The 17,498-nt window shown below is 37.0% G+C and overlaps 1 protein-coding gene across 1 annotated transcript; it reads right to left on the minus strand.

Moving 5' to 3' along the window:
* Positions 1-6,472: 6,472 nt before the first annotated feature.
* LOC132278151 (uncharacterized) lies at positions 6,473-16,692 on the minus strand. The gene is made up of 8 exons (XM_059779963.1): positions 15,560-16,692; positions 14,981-15,480; positions 14,307-14,871; positions 14,051-14,101; positions 13,537-13,966; positions 13,125-13,323; positions 12,732-12,983; positions 6,473-7,134 (listed from the first exon to the last, which is right to left on the minus strand). The coding sequence occupies exons 5-8, from the start codon at positions 13,684-13,686 to the stop codon at positions 6,722-6,724; spliced, it is 1,014 nt and encodes a 337-aa protein (XP_059635946.1). The 5' UTR covers positions 13,687-13,966; positions 14,051-14,101; positions 14,307-14,871; positions 14,981-15,480; positions 15,560-16,692; the 3' UTR covers positions 6,473-6,721.
* Positions 16,693-17,498: the final 806 nt, after the last annotated feature.

Below are 17,498 nucleotides of genomic sequence, written 5' to 3' on the forward strand. Positions count from 1 at the left end.
GTTGACAACCATTGCAGCTACTATAAGGGCAGTGTACGTTCTTATAACTATCTTAGACAACAAGTCTCTCTAATGGGGTTAATTCCACCAATTTTTCCACAAAGTGAATTGCATTTCCTGTCCCAACTGCAATGATAAGGGTTGTTTCCTTGGCTTCTGCAATATTGGCTGTGACTGCTTCTTTATCTTGAGCCAAGAATTTTTCAGCCTTTTCCCAATCCCCCGTCATTGCAGCATTATACAATGGTAGGTACCAGCTTATATCCTTCTCTGCTGCTTTGCTTACTGTACCCATGGATGACTAAACATCATGTTTAATCTATGTTATAAACAACACTACTTATACAAGTGGTTATATATATATAGACATGGAGAAAAAATCAGATGGAAAGTGAAAAGCATGACATCCCTACAAAGGCAAAAGATAGCTGCAAGGATACCATTCGATGAGAACATCACTTAGAATAGGTATGTAAAGTAAGGACACCTTAGGCGTGAATTTAAGTCTAGTTGAGATTGCAAAACTAGGATTTTTAAGGGAAAATTTTGAACTTCCGCAAATTTCCACCAGTCACACTGCAACTTTTGTTGTTCATGTTTGATACTCATGTGGTGTTGGAATTTAGTGCATATTTTGTAAACTAAATTGGAGTACTGGAAAGGTTGTGTTGAATATGTGGCTCAATTTGAGGCTTGCATCACCCATAACATCATCTTCTTGGCCTCTAAGTATATGTGTTCATCAAGCTTTATTCTTGGCCTCCAAGAATATGTGCTCAGTAAGTCTTTTGAGTGGTCACCAAGTAGCCTCATTTTGGTGTCCCATTTTGGCTTTAAATAGCCTTGCCCTCTATGGTGTTGAAGCATCCTAAATCAATTGAGTGAATTTGTAATATCAGTGAGTGAGTGAGAGAGTTTTGGGTGTAATTGGGTTTTGGGTGTGAGCCACTTTGCCTTGTATCTCTTTATTTCAATAGTGAAATATTGTTCTGTCTTCTCCCCGTGGACGTAGGCATAGCCGAACCACGTATAAATCATTGTCTCGTTTGTGTGCGCTTTATTTTTTTTTTCTTGTCATTATTTTTCTCTTGTTCTCATAAACTCCTATTTGATCCTTTTTTCAAAGGAGTTGAGGAAAAAGGTGTCTGAGAATATTAGAGATGAACAGGCCGATGGTCTATTTATAAGAAGCAAGGTGGGACAAAGGGTTCTGCTAGTAGGGGCAAATCTAGATCTCATAAAAATGTGAAATGTTACTACTGTCATGAGCACATCATCAAGCACTGTCCCAAACTAAAGGCAAAGAATGGGAATGGCAAAGAAAAAGTTCAAGAAACAGCTTCTGTGGCAACTGCTACAACGAGTGATTCGAAAAGTGATAAATATGTTCTCATGACAACCTTGTGTTCAGGTACGTCATTTAATGACAGTTGGATTCTTGATTCTGGTTGCTCCGTTCATATGTGTCCCAGTTGGGATTCTTTCTCTTCTTATAAAAAGGTGAAAGGTGGTTCGATTTTGACGGCGGACAGGAAAGCTTTCAAAATTTTGGGAATTGGAACAGTTAAGATCAAGACGCACAATGGGTTAGTGAGAACATTGTCAGATGTGCGGCATATACCAGATTTGAAGATGAATCTTATTTCAGTAGGTGTGCTAAACTCCAAAGGTTACAAGGTTGTAACAGAAGGTGGAGTAATGATGGTCGTGATGGATTCTCTTGTGGTGCTACAGGGCACCAATGTGAAAAATTTATATCTTCTCCAAGGGAACACAGTAATAGGTGGAGCTTCTACAGGGTCTTTTACAGTTAGCAGAAATCTGCGTTCGGGTCTTGGCAAAAGAAGAATTAGAAAGAGGAGTTACGATCCTAGTTCTCAAAAGGGTTGTGAGTGGACTACACAACGTGGTGGGAGAATGAAATCCGTTTTTAGATGGCAACCGAAATTGCAGCAGTCCTTACAAGGAGGCAGACCCATGAGGACAGATGTGATATTGACTTGCAATAATCTTGGTGGCAATGAGATAGTCTATTCTAGTGCCATTAAGATGCGTGGGAGGCAAGTAGTTGGTCACAACAGAGATGCGAGGAAAAGTCAATGACGTCCTATTCTCCACAAGGGTGAGAAGATGATTTTTCATTACCAGCCGGTGGTTTGTGGGCGGTTGGAGAAGGTTGTTAAAGGAGATGTTAAACTTAGAATTTTCGAGGTTACTTTTGGTGAGCATTTAGAGTTTGACAGAAATACTGGAGGTATGCTTATGGCTGCGCAAGACATGCATGGGTTGAAGAATGAGAGCCCGAGGGTTAAGTTTGAGGATGACTCAAACTTAACTAAAATTCTTAATTAATTTGTTTTGTGGAGAAGACAGTTTGTTTTGCAGAGATACAGTGGCTCATTTGAATTTTCGCCAAGGTGGAGATTTGTTGAACATGTGGCTCAATTTGAGGCTTGCATCACCCATGACATCATCTTCTTGGCCTCCAAGTATACATGTTCATCAAGCTTTATTCTTGGCCTCTAAGAATGTGTGCCCAGCAAGTCTTTTGAATGGTCACCAAGTAGCCTCATTTTGGTGTCCCATTTTGGCTATAAATAGCCTTGCCCTCCATGGTGTTGAAGCATCTTAAATCAATTGAGTGAGTTTGTAATATCAGTGAGTGAGTGAGAGAGTTTTGGGTGTAATTGGGTTTTGGGTGTGAGCCACTTTGCCTTGTATCTCTTTATTTCAATAGTGAAATATTGTTCTGTCTTCTTCCCGTGGACGTAGGTATAGCCGAACCACGTATAAATCATTGTCTCGTTTGTGTGCGTTCTATTTTTTTTTTTCTGGTCATTATTTTTCTCTTGTTCTCATAAACTCCTATTCGATCTTTTTTTTCATAACAAACTGGTATCAGAGCTCGGGTTCGTATATATTGTGTATAGATACTGTTCATACGTACGGTATTGTTCACATATACTATTTGGGTACTGTTCACAAATACGGTATTTTCACTGAGTAATTTTTTGGGGAGTTTTTTTGAGATGTCGACCAGATATGAAATTGAGAAATTTGATGGCAAGATTAGTTTTAGTCTTTGGCACATCAAGATGCAGGCCCTGTTGACTCAACATAGTCGAAAGAAGGTGTTGTTCGGGAAGGACAAGTTGCCAGAAACTATGTCCAATGAAGACAAGGATGAGGTAGATGAAAAGGCGCACAGTGCGATTCTCCTGAATCTTGCCGATGAGGTGCTGCGTGAAGTTATTGATGAAAACACAGCGGTAAAGTTATGGCTAAAATTGGAGAGTCTGTATATGATGAAGTCTCTCACCAACAGACTTTACCTGAAACAGAGACTCTACACCCTTCGTATGAAGGAATGTATGTCTCTTAAGGAGCATATTGATAATTTCAATTATATTATTATGGATTTGAAAATACTGATAGTAAAATTGATGATGAGGATCAAGTCCTTATTTTGTTGTGTTCTTTGCCTCCTTCATATGAGCATTTTGTTACCACATTGCTCTATGGAAAAGACACTATTAGTATGGAGGTTGTTAAATCCTCATTGAACTCTCAGGAGTTGAGGAAAAAGGTGTCTGAGAATATTGGAGATGAGCAGGTCGAGGGTCTATTTGTAAGAGGTAAAGGTGGGACAAAGGGTTCTGCTAGTAGGGACAAATCTAGATCTCATAAAAATGTGAAATGTTACTACTGTCACGAGATAGGGCACATCATCAAGCACTGTCCTAAGCTAAAGGCAAAGAATGGGAATGGCAAAGAGAAAGTTCAGGAATCAGCTTCTGTGGCAACTGCTACAGCGAGTGATTCGGAAAGTGGCGATTATGTTCTCATGACAACCTTATGTTTGGGTATGTCATTTAATGATAGTTGGATTCTTGATTCTGGTTATTCCGTTCATATTTGTCCTAGTAGGGATTCTTTCTCTTCCTATAAAGAGGTGAAAGGTGTTTCGATTTTGATGGCAGATAGGAAAGCTTTCAAAATTTTGGGAATTGGAACAGTCAAGATCAAGACGCACAATGGGTTGGTAAGAACATTGTCAGATGTGCGACATGTACCGAATCTGAAGATGAATCTTATTTCAGTAGGTGTGCTAGACTCCAAAGGTTACAAGGTTGTAACAGAAGGTGGAACAATGATAGTCGTGATGGATTCTCTTGTGGTGCTACAGGGCACCAAGGTGAAAAATTTATATCTTCTCCAAGGTAATACAGTAACAGGTGGAGCTTCTACAGGGTCTTCTACAGTTAGCAGAAATCTGCGTTTGGGTCTTGGCAAAAGAAGAGTTAAAAAGAGGAGTTACGATCCTAGTTCTCAAAAGGGTTGTTAGGGGACTACACAACATGGTAGGAGAATGAAATCCTTTTTCAGATAGCAACCGAAATTACAGCAGTCCTTATAGGAAGGCAGACCCATAAGGATAGGTGTGATATTGACTTGCAATAATCTTGGTGGCAGTGAGATACTCCATTCGAGTGCCATTAAGATGGGTGGGAGGCAAGTAGTTGGTCACAATAGAGATGCGAGGAAAAGTCAAGGACGTTCTATTCCCCACAAAGGTGAGAAGATGACTTTTCGTTACCAGCCGGTGGTTTTGGAGAAGGTTGCTGAAGGAGATATCAAACTTGGAATTTCTGAGGTTACTGAAGGTAAGCATTTAGAGTTTGACAGGAGTACTGGAGGTATGCTTGTGACTGCACAAGGCATGCATAGGTTGAAGAATGAGAGCCCGAGGGTTAAGTTTGAGGATGACTCAAACTTAACTAAAATTTTTAATTAATTTGTTTTGTGGAGAAGACAGTTTGGTTTGCAGAGATACAGTGGCTCATTTGAATTTTTGCCAAGGTGGAGATTTGTTGAACATGTGGCTCAATTTGAGGCTTGCATCACCCATGACATCATCTTCTTGGCCTCCAAGTATATATGTTCATCAAGCTTTATTCTTGGCCTCCAAGAATGTGTGCCCAGCAAGTCTTTTGAATGGTCACCAAATAGCCTCATTTTGGCTATAAATAGCTTTGCCCTCCATGGTGTTGAAGCATCCCAAATCAATTGAGTGAGTTTGTAATATCAGTTAGTGGGTGAGAGAGTTTGGGTGTAAGTGGGTTTTGGGTGTGAGCCACTTTGCCTTATATCTCTTTATTTCCATAGTGAAATATTGTTTTGTCTTCTCCCCGTGAATGTAGGCATATCCGAACCATGTAAATTCTTGTCTCGTTTGTGTGTGTGCCTATTTTTTTTTCTTGTCATTATTTTTCTCTTATTCTCATAAACTCTTATTTGATCCTTTTTTCATAACAGGTTGAATGGAATGTTTGCTTTTATTTTTAGTAATATGATAATTGTATTTGTATGTGCAAGCCACTCACCAGATTTTGTTACGGGAGGAGGCTTCCTGCATTTATCTTTGGGGGCATGAGTCGTGTGAGGATATCCTTAACAAAAGAAAATTAGATTGACAGAAATGTGGTAAAAGTGCAAGTAGAAGGAAGACAATTGTAATTATTCAAAACACATGAGAAGTAACTGTAATTATTCAAAACACTGAGAAGTAAGTACAAGACCCTTAATTAAAGTAAGATAAGTGTAATTTAGCCTTAATTAGTCATGTGTCGTGATACAACGTCCTAATTGAGAAAGCGAACCAATGAACACTTAGCTTGTTCATACTAACACGACTACACGAGTCTGGCGTTGAGGCTTCAAGCGACTAGCGAAACATTAGAGGCACGGAATCCAAGTTCTCAAAGGCTTATATGGTTTCAAAAGACTAGAAGGAAACGATTTGGACAACTTTATAATTTTAAGCATTTTTTCTTCTCAAGAAAACGGTGAATGTATTTTATTTTTATTTTTATAATTATTAATTAGCATCTTGCTTACACATCTGAATAGTGTAATTAATTTGAAACCTAACAAATTGAGACACGGCATTAGTGCGTTTATTATAATTCAAATATTAAATATGGCAGTCCTCATTTCCCTTTTTTATACATCTTTAAAAATGTGAAAATTAGTTATTTTTAATTGCTAGTAACAACAATCTGATGCAATGACCTGATTTACACGTTTTTGCATTATATATATATATATATATATAGCTAGGAAGGTCATTTGTAATGTCAATGGGTTTGGCTTCACAATTAATTGTTCCACATATTTAATTTTTATTTTTTTCTAATTAATTTGAATAGAATTCACACTCGATCTACTCGTGTGAACTATAATTAATTAATGGATTTCTCCTATAAACTATGCCCTCCCTGCGACGCAAAGACTAGAAGAAAAGCATATGGATGTTCTTTCTTTTTTGCATAACTGAACGAATAATATGGATAAGAGTAGGGAACAGTATGTGCTGCTGAGAGGGGAGCAAAAGAGTAAAACCAGCGAATTAAGGAACAACCAAAGCACAAAACAGCCACAGATTGCATTTTGCAGCAGAAAAAAGGCCACAGCAACTTCTACAGCTAGCAGAAACCAATCCAAGCAGGGCCAAATAGAAAGCAGCAATTCTAGCCTGAATGCGGGAACACCATATCTACACATTTCTTTCTGGATATGCACGATGTGCAAATTAAGTCTTTAAAGTACTACGTACTATTAACAAAGACTCTTCCAGTGATCACTTTGTGGGTTCAAATGCAGAGTACCTGAAGCTGCAATTAACCCAAACTCACTCGTTCACCTTAATTCATTGATGTTCTTAGTAGAATGGACGCTCACTTTTCTTACCAAAAATGCCAGGACCATATGTTGAAGAGATCACATCCACCAGTAGGGGGAATTGTAAGGAAATAAACAAGGTGACTGGTAAACAGGCTAATCCAGCCACTGGAATAAGAATCCACGTTTTTTTGTGGCCAAACACGAGATAGAGCGTGGCACTGAAGGTAATAATCATGGTTGTTATTGATAGGAACAAGGTTACAAGACCAATTGTCAACCTGTTGGGTAGAGTGTAGAGAAAATCTTGTTCTGCATAGCTTGATGTAAGGATGGATAAGAACATTAACAAAGAAGCTATGGATGCAAACAGAGATATTGCATCTGATACTGCAAAGATGATGAAGGCAATTTCTTTGGAAAAATTTGGGAGGCCATCCAAATTGTTGCCACCTGGTACAGTAAAAGCTGCTGCAAACAACGTTTGAGATAAAGCCTCCACGACCCTCAAATGGAAATCAATTCAAACTTTTTTTCAAAGATGTAAAGGAAGTTCATCACAATCGATTCAAAATCAAGCTTTGAAGCTCACAAACTAACAAAGGAAATCGAATCAGATGATACTTTCTTTCTTTTGTATAAGAATATCTCAAATGCTTGTACTCAATTTTTATAAAGCAATAAAATTATTATTTGCTCTATATTTCGTTCTTTAATTTAAAGAATGAAATTTGTGTGTACAATGGCTGTCTTGTGTTGGTGAAAATAGTGCATAAAAATCATGCAAGGGGATGTGAGAAAAATTGGTGTAAAGAGTGAAAAATAAGGTTTTTAGAGAGAGAAAATTGTGGTGTCAAATGTGTGCATTGTAAGTTGGTGGCGTTACCAAACATGTATTAGGGCAATTTGGTGGTTATTTTTGGTAAGTTATGGGATGTACTAACTTTAAGGATGATTGTGTGCTATGTGGGAGCGTCATGGGTGCATGATAGGCATGAGCAAAATGTGTGCAAAGTTTTTTTTTTTGGGATAATAAAGCAAATATATTGATGATTAGAGAAGTACATTGGGCCCAAGAGAGGCCCAAGGGAAACATTTACATAGCAAGAGGAAAGTAAATACAGCCTCAACAAGACTAGGAAGCCCAACCAGGACCCAAGGCCCAGAACCAAACAGATGAGGATAGTCGTTGCTAACAATGAAGGCCGCTAGAAATGGATATCCCATCAAACATTCCGGTGACAAAGTTTCCCATAAGGCTTGCTTTTGGGCTTGTAAAGTGTGTGGAAAGCAAGTGTCATGTGCAAGTTATGGAAAGTGTTTAGGGTGTGCAAGGGGACTAAACATAGCCTTGGGATGGTCATGACCCAACATTACCTTAAAGAATGATAAGGTAGGTTTTATCCTTTTGAAGTGGGAAATGGAATAAGAATGCAATTCAAACTCCACGAGTGCAATGTAGGGTTAAGAACATGTCCACACCCTTCAAGTCCAAATTAGATCGAGTAAAAAGTTAATTTTACTCTCTAATGTGTTGGTGTGAGCGAAGATGACCACCATAACCTTAAGATTGCTCAACTGGAGATTTGAGAAGGCACGGTACATGGTAATTTTGGCCAGTTAATGAGGAGGAAATGTGTGTAGAAATGAAACTAAGGATATGAACTCTTGCCTAATCCTATGAAATGTTTGTGGGATAGGGACAAAAGTCTTTGTCTGACACTAGGAAAGGTGTCTATGCAATTTGAAGCTAAGGATAGATCGAAGTCTCTGTCTCACCCTTGGAAAATGTGTGAGTAATGTTATTATAAAGGTCTTCTCATCTCATGATGATTTCTTCTTACTTAATGAATTCATTCATTTGACCTTTTACAGATTCCAACAACCATGGTTCAATTTAGTGATTAAATAAAGAGAAGTCATAGTTCAATGACATTATTCATGTTGAAACTACGAATAGAATTAAGTCACAGTAAACCCTTGGAAAGAGCGTGTAGGAACTAGGGATAAAAGTCGGATAATGTGTGTTGGAACTAGGGATAGAAGACTGAGTCTAACCCTAATAAATTGTGTATTGGAATTGGGGATATAAGTCCTAGCCTAACCTAGGTGGAACTAGGAATAGTCTCAATCTAACCTAAGAAAGTGCCAGTTTTGCCTTGGACTTAGAAATACGGATAAAAACATGGTTTCAGCCCGATTTGCACTGTTTTTTATATTGTATTGCAGTACTATTATGTATTAGGGTTGGGTATTGATTGTTACCTGTTTTAACTTGCAGAGTATGAGGGACTGGTGGCGGCATTGTTACTGGCAGTTGTGGACCTGTTTCCACTTGTAGTGCAGGAAAGACTGGTGGTGGCAGTTGTGGACCTGTTTCAACTTGCAGGAAAGACTGGCGGCAGCAGTTGCGGACATGTTTCCACTTGTTGGGCGAGAAAGACTAGCGGCTGTAGTTGTGGATCTGTTTTGACTTGCAGGGAAAGACTGGCATCGACAATGTTGGTGGCAGCTGTTGACCTGTTTCAACTTCTAGGGTGAGGGGGACAAATCAACAGTGCATTAGAATAAAAGAGGAATAAGAAGAGAAAAAAAGAAGATTATTGCACATAAATTGAAGAAAAATGAAATTTTTGAGGAGAAGAAATAAGACGAAAAAAATTTGAGAGAAAACTTTGAAGGAAAAATAGGTTTTAAGAAAATGCCTAGGTTTTTTAAGAGAACAAAAATAAATTTGAAGGAAAAGAATTAAAGAAGTTTTTAGAAACAGATAATTTTATTAGAGCTAATTTATAAATTTTAGGGAGGCATTTTTAAATATTTACAAATTATAGGCATGGAATAATATAAAATTTAGTGGTCTCAAATGAGCCCAAGGGCATAGGGAATATTTTATCAATTTGAGGGTGGGGGAACCTTTCTCTAATCCCACCCCATAACCATGCTGGTTCTCAATCCTAACTCCCATTCCCGTTCCAAAATCATTTAACCACCTCCATAACTTTTTTAAATGTGCGGGATATTTTGCCATGATTGCCATCCCTAGGTGAGAACCACTACAACACTAATGAGTGCACAAGTGAAAAGTGGAGTTATGCTGATCAAGATCTTGCACGAACATAAGCAACATCTTGATTTCGCACGGGAGTGACTAAAGTGTTGGAGTGACTAGAGTGTTGGAGAAACTAGGCCCTTGACACTTATCTTCGTTCCAAAGAAGCAATAACAGGGGACACAAAAATATACTACGTCTCACAATTTTGAAATGCCAAATTTGAAACTGTGGGTCTGTTTCTGTCAAATTAATTAAATGAGAAACAGCAAGGGATAAAGGGAAAAAATAAAATAAAATTGATTTTGTAAAGGAACTTGCCTCCTCGTAGTTCATCATTGACTATACCTAGATTTGTTGCACAAATGGTTTCATGAATTAATAAGAGCATTCTATAATTGATAAACCAAGAATTTTAATTTTGCAAATTTTGAAGCATAAATTGTTTTCAACTTACCAAGCATGCTAGCAACTATAGCTGCTATAGCTGCTGATATTGCTATTGTGCTGTGTTGGTGACGAAGATGAAGCTATCCTTGCTGGAAATGATCACCCTCTACACTCTCTCTGTTTGATAGTGCGTGGCATATGTGTGTGTGTGTATATATATATATACATTTAGTCCAAGTTGTAGACTTGTATAGCTTCCTGTCAACTCTTTCGTACATTAGACACAGTTCGGGACACGAAACAGGATCCGGATTCCTCTAGACGTATGCAAGTTTGTGGACTTTCAATGTGCATTTAAAAGGAAGTGATAACGTATCAACACGTCAATTGAACTGCATCATCCCGTTGACACGGAGTCCAATGCGTTGACACGTTTTTGATAATTATTAAAAGTATTTTTAATAATTATTAAATTTAGAATATTTTTAATAATTTATTTAAATATATATATTTTTTACACTGTCATATCAACATATTTCTTTGTTTATTCATCTTTTTCATTCCATTAAAGAATTAACCATATATTAAGTAGGTTTGTAAAAGTTACGTGGGCTTCTAGCATGACATATGATTGGTTGTTATTGGGAGATATATGGTTACACGAAAGGTATAAAATAATTACTGGAATAAAAAATAAATAATTCAAAATTTTTGTGTAAATCTATCACATCACATTAAAAAAAAAACAAAAAAAAACAAAACGGTTGGAGATGATCTTAGTACAGTGAAGCGTTTGAATGAAATTATAATTTGGAACTATTAAAACTGCGTTCTAGAGGTTGAATATTTTATTTAATTCTTTTTTATTAAATTATTTTGTCCTCTTTATTTTTTATAAAGACAATTTTATGCATTCCTTAATAAAGTTACTATTATTAAATATGGTAATATCATATTAAAAGATATTATTTATGCATTCCTTAATAAAGTTACTATTATTAAATATGGTAATATCATATTAAAAGATATTATTATAAAATTAATAAATAATTGAAGTGATTAATAAACAATTGAAGTGTTTTAAAAAATTTATTACCAAATAAATTAATAAATAATTTAATTGTGAAAAGTACTTATTATAATGTATCACCAAATACCTAATATATTTTTTATTGACCGCAATTTTTTTACAGTTTTATTGATATATATATATATATTTCCTAACAACAATTCCAAACAGATTCTAAAAACTATGTACATGAATTTTTTTTTTTTTTTAAATATTTTTTTTTTTTCGGTGATGTAGTGATTTTCTATACCGTTACACTTGCATTTTTTTTTTTAACCAAAGTGTTAAAAATTATTGATATAAATGTGTGTATAACAGTGATGAGTTGTGTTACATTATTGAATTAAAATGCATTACATATTAGTCGAGCTCAAAGTCTAGAAAAGAATATCCGAGTGCATATGTTTTACACTACATATTCGAAGTCACAGGAGTTTTTGGTAGAATTAATTAATTGAGAAAGCAATGACCAGTAACCAACTAGCTATTCTATATAACAGAAGCATGACTTCGACGAATTTATAATTGTTTTGAATGAGGGACTGAATATACAACTAAAGACATGAACCGGCCGGCAATGAGGAAGCCCTTCTTTTATATATACCTCACTAATCAGAGTAAACAATCATCTTGATGCGTGCGGTACCTACTAGGGTGGTAAACACCTAGTGGAGGTAGCTCGCAATAAATTGGTATCTACAGAGTGAAGTTACCAATACGCCCACAGGACGTATAACAGGAGTGAATGGAAGAAACTGGGCCACAATGCAAGCGATGTTGACACGAGTCTCCATAAAAATTGATGCGTTTGAATTGGGGCTTTCCTTTTTCAGAAATTTTGGATGGTCCATTTGATTATTTGGTGGATTAATTTTTTTAAAAAAGTTTCTCTTAGACGTTATTAAAAAACGTTTAATTTGACTTAGATTAAATCCTCTTCTATCCCTTGCGGGTCTGGGTCAAGGTTCATAGTCCGAGAAATTATTAAATGATGTTGGTTCATTTGATACTTCGTGAATTAATTTAATAAAAGCCTTCTCTCAAAAGTTGTTAAAAAAGTTTGATTTGATTCATATTAAATCATTTTTTATCTCTTGTCGAGAAATTATTAAATAATCTTGATCCATTTGATGCTTGATAAATTAATCTAATAAAAATTAATAAATTATATGGTACGTTATGGTCGAGTTTCTGTCAATATACAGTTGTTTCTTCAAACCATATAGTCACAATCAGCGCACAATACAACTGTATATTGACAGAAAGTATATCGCTCTGAGGGGCAACAAAAGAATAAAGAACCAGCAAAGGATATAACAACATCGCACAAAAAAAGTCACAACTGGATTAAAATATATATATACATACAACACGATGAGCATGCTTGATTGCAGCAGAAAACAAAACAAGCAGAGCCAAATAGAAAGCAACATTTCTAGGCTTAATGTGGAAAGTGGATTCAGATGCAGAGAAGCTGAAGCTGTAACCCAAACTCCTTCACCTTAATTCTTTGGTGGTGTTAGTAAAATATACGCTCACTTTGCTTGCCGAAAATGCCAGGACCAAACGTTGAAGAGATCACATCCACTAGTAGGGGGAATTGTAAGGAAACAAACAAGGTGACTGGTAAACAGGCTAATGCAGCTACAGGAATGAGAATCCATGCCTTTTTGTGGCCAAACACAAGATAGAACGTGGCACTGAAGGTTATCATCATGGATGTTATTGAGAGGAACAAGCTAACAAGGCCGATTGTCAAACTTTTGGGTAGAATGTAGAGAAAATCTTGTTCTGCATAGCGTGATGTGAGGATGGACAAAAACATTAACAAGGAAGCTGTGGATGTGAACAGAGAGATTGCATCCGACACGGCAAAGATTATGAAGCCAATTTCTTTGGAAAAATTTGGGAGGCCATACTCATTTTAGTCGCCACTTACAGTAATAGCCGCTGCAAATACTATAGTGGCAATGAGTGCTGCTGCAATTGTGCATGAATTTGCTGTGTCTTTCATCCATTTCTCTCCTTCACTTACCAAATCCTTGTGTTCCTCACTGAATAACATTGCTGAAGTTTTCTTGCAGTTGTTTTCTATTTCCTTGTCAGCAGGGATTACAAACTTCTCCACTTCCTGTATGATAGCCATAACTTTAAAACAGTGGACAACTTTGATGTGTAATTCTTATATGAAGTGGAGTGTTAAATTTTGAAATTATATTTTATTTTTATATACAATTCAACTACGGAAATTTGGAGAGTGAAAATGATTTTGGGGCTAAAAGTTTCATGCAAAACAGAGAACCACTATTCGTAATGTTTGGAACAAGAGAAATAGGTTTACTACCTTAAACCATTGTAACTCACACTGCATCTGCAGAGCTGCACCCGAAACAAGATTGAGTTTATGTGGAGGTGCCAACTTTCCAGCCAAGTGCAATATAGTGTTACCATATATGTCTCTAGAGTGCGTTGTGTACTGCTTAAGCTCACTCATCTGATAGATGACGTTGATTTTTCATTACGGTTTATAACTGCAACTTGAAATATGTAACGTCGATCTCCATAATGGGCCCAAACTGAATTGGGAAATGCGTCCACTTCTTCTTCTAAAACCTCATGAATACCCAGCCTTGCTGCCTCGAGGACTGTATCTAGGACAAAGTCCCAGATTCTGTTGTAAGGACATGAATGAATTCCTGTGCACAAACATTTGACAAGTTGAAGAGCTTGATGATGCCTCAACATTTTCTCTTGGATATGCTTGATATGCGGTACTGCATGCAATTTAAGGATGTCACAGCAGCAGGTTTCAATTGAAAGTACTATGTGCACTTAAATGGAAATTTGTTGTCTCTCACCTAATTCCATGACGTTGGCAAGTAGGACAGGCGATTTGTGGCGTAATGTTTCTGAAAACAAAGTGGTAGAATAATTAATTTGCAAGGAAAACAGCAGATTCATGGACTGGCACATATGACATTGCTAATCAAGTAATTTAAATTGCCTATATGTATGCCATGCAATCAAATTAGCTACACAAACTTTAAGTTTTAATTTGGGCATGCATATAATCTGGCATTTGATATCTTAAACAGAAATTTAATAATGACAAACCAGGGATGCAGAAGTAGTTTTCTCTGCCAGTCATCTGCAGAAACACTTGACAGTTGTCTGCTGGATTCTCAATGTCACAGCATTTGGATTGTTGTTAGGGTAGTTCTCCAACTTCACAGGAACACCTTCAAGACAATATATATATATATATATATATATATATATCCTGAGTATACACTAATCATTTTCACTTTTAATCAATTTTGTAAGGTTTTCTGGTATAAATAATCCCTTGATCGATCATTAAGCTCTCCATACATCTAGTCCATTCTGTTCATAAACCAACTAGTACGTGCAATTTGATTCACATGCAGTAGGTAGTACTCCTCTTGTCTGCAAAAGTAAGATTGTGAATATATAGTTAAAAAAAAAAAAGAAAGAAAGAATTGGGGTGGAGAAATGAACTAACGAGAATAGATGAAACCCTGCCAAAAGTTGAGGCGACATCCACTCCTGAATGCAGATGCCTTTCTGGCTATTGCTTTCAGAGGATGGTCACCACTTGCAAGTTTCTTTGTTGTAGAGGCAAAACTAGGGTGGCGATGAATCAAATCCAAAGCCACGTCTGTAAAAGTACAATTAACCAATCATCATATAAATTAAATCAAGTATTGATCATCCATTTCTTGATTTTTGATCTTAGTATATTATAGTAATTGATTAAGCTTACTGACCGAAGAATCCAGAAACTATCACCAAAACCAGAAGCTGAACACCAGATTGGTCTGCATATGGACTGGGATGGTGATGGTCTTTGGTCGCGTTCAGTAAATATAAAAGCGTTTCCTTGTGGGCATTCAAAGCAGCTGAGTGCACTGGAAACAAGCCATTGGAGTCCATCTTTTGAAGCAAATCTTCGCTTTTGTTCACCATTATAATTGCAGCCTCTGTGTTGCCAATCCTGGCTGCAACGCTGAGGGCAGTCTCGCATTGGGCATTATGTAGAGCAAGTGCCTCCCTTGGCATTAGTCCTACCAACTTCTCCACAAAATGAATTGCTGCTTTACCTGTCCCAACTGCTCTGTGGAGTAGCGTTTCTTTGTTGACATTGATATAAGCTGTCAATGCATCTTCATCTTGGTCCAACAATCTTTTCGCGCTGTTCCAGTCGCCTTTCATTGCAGCTTTGTACACTGGCAAATACCTTCTTAGATCCTGCTCCTCTGCTTTTGTTCTGCATGTGTAATATAGATGATCACACCGATCTAGTTTAATTATATTATAATTGCAACAAACAGGGGTATACAACTTACTAGTGTCAGACGGTTGTTTTGAGATGGAAGATGATGCCATTCTTGTTCACAAGTGATGATCAATCACTACTACTGGTAAATATATAGATATATGCTGATAGAAATTGGTACTTAATATGAAACACGTACTATTCTACACAAAGATATATACACATATATCATCATCTGTTTACAAGCCATTGAGCGAATCGGGTTTGAGTGAGCTTCAACTGCAAGCTGCATCTGTTTCTGTGAGAAGGCCAAGTATTTTCATTTTTATAAATCACTGTGAAAAGAGATGCTCTTCTTCTGCTATTCAAAGGATATTATATATACGGTTTTTCCTACATGATGATATTGAAGTGTCCAATTCCTGCTGGGTAGTGAAAAAAACTCAGAACACAATTTGTATGCTCCATTTAACAGTGTCCGTACTAATAACAATAACTACCATTCCTCCCTCCCTTTCAACTCTCTTTTAAACTCATGCTCCTCTATCCCAGACCTTAAACGAATCCATGCTCTCATGATAGTCACTAATGGGTGCCCCATGCATGCACTAACCTCTTCTTGCTGTCTAGCCACCGCCTTGGACTATGCCCGGAAATTGTTCGACGTAATGCTCCACAGAGATGTGTTCCTTTGGAACATCTTGATTCGTGGTTATGCCGATTTGGGTCCTTGCCAAGAAGCTATAATTCTTTACAGAAACATGCATCAGACTGGAATCTTACCCGATAACTATACTTTCCCCTTTGTTGTTGGGTGTTGCCGTGGTGCTCTCCAAAAAATTGAGGCTTCACGCTTAATTGTACTGTACCATTTATTTTATTATTATTTTTCTTCCTTCAATAGAATTCACAATCTAGTCTACTCAATATTTGCTGAGGATGGAATATATATATATATATATAGGGGTAATTCCACCTACATCCTGACTTTTGCCTATATTCCACACATACCTTTTTACATTTAATAATTCCACCCATACCCCATGTCAGTAACCACCGTACAGTTTACCAACGGAAATGTGTGATTTTACTGTTTTACTCTTGAATTATATATTATATATATATATTAAAATTTATAACTTAAAGGAAATGACTTTAACACCCTCACACATATATACATACATACACTATATATATATATATATATATATATATATATATTTTTTTTTTTTCTTTTTTTCCTTTCTTCTTCATTGTTGCCGGCGACGAAGAAACTATGCCACCGATAGAATACACAAACAACAACAATAGAAAAAGATGGTTCTTATCACAGTCGAGCCATTCTCTTTACTGCCCGGTGTTCAATTGCAAGGACAGTTCGCTGGTTCTTATCACAGCCTCTATCCTCCGTCGCGAGACCACCAACGTGTAGTGAACAAACCGTGAAGCTTCACCGTACTGAACTGGGTCGAGTTAGCTGTGAACTTCGCCGCCATGGTCTTTGATCTGGCTTACCTCGTTCTTGTCTAGCGTTACGACGATGATTACACACTCTCTTTGTATCACAAAAAACTAATCTTCTCAAGCTCATCACAAATAGAAATAGGGACTTTAAAGCACTGAAATCCTCTAGCTTTTCTTCCATTAGGATGATAAGTGAAAGGACCTATAAATCAAGCTATTTGTTTTCCCCTTTGAAACCTTGCATATTTGATATATTTTCTAGCAAACAACCCAGAACCTGGGTATCAAGTGATGAACCCATCTTTTCCGGCGACGGCATCTTCAACACCGATGGCAAGAGCTGAAACTTCCCCAGCATTTTCCAATGGTGCATCTGTGCTATTACAAACTAATTGAATCTTTGAATTCTTACTGTTTGAGTCATTTTGGAAGGGATTTCATCATCAGAGTCCTTGATATCACTAAAAGATTGCCGGCTGTCGACGGTGCACCACGGACTACTTCATTCCCCAAGATCGGGATTCGCCGCGCCTGAAATTTTCTTG

The sequence above is a fragment of the Cornus florida genome, unplaced genomic scaffold (assembly GCF_030987335.1).
Source record: "Cornus florida cultivar Cherokee Brave unplaced genomic scaffold, ASM3098733v1 CherokeeBrave_3.0.0_Hap2_Chr10, whole genome shotgun sequence".
Taxonomy (NCBI): Eukaryota; Viridiplantae; Streptophyta; class Magnoliopsida; order Cornales; family Cornaceae; genus Cornus; species Cornus florida.

Bases quoted from the DNA above. Each gene is read 5' to 3' on its own strand.
- LOC132278151 (XM_059779963.1), bottom strand. From the start codon at position 13,686: ATGAGTGAGCTTAAGCAGTACACAACGCACTCTAGAGACATATATGGT. The intron at 12,984-13,124 runs GCGACTAAAATG...CACGCTATGCAG, and splicing joins AGCGGCTATTACTGTAAGTG to AACAAGATTTTCTCTACATT. The intron at 7,135-12,731 runs GTGAGCGTATAT...TTACTGTACCAG, and splicing joins TGGCATTTTCGGCAAGCAAA to GTGGCAACAATTTGGATGGC.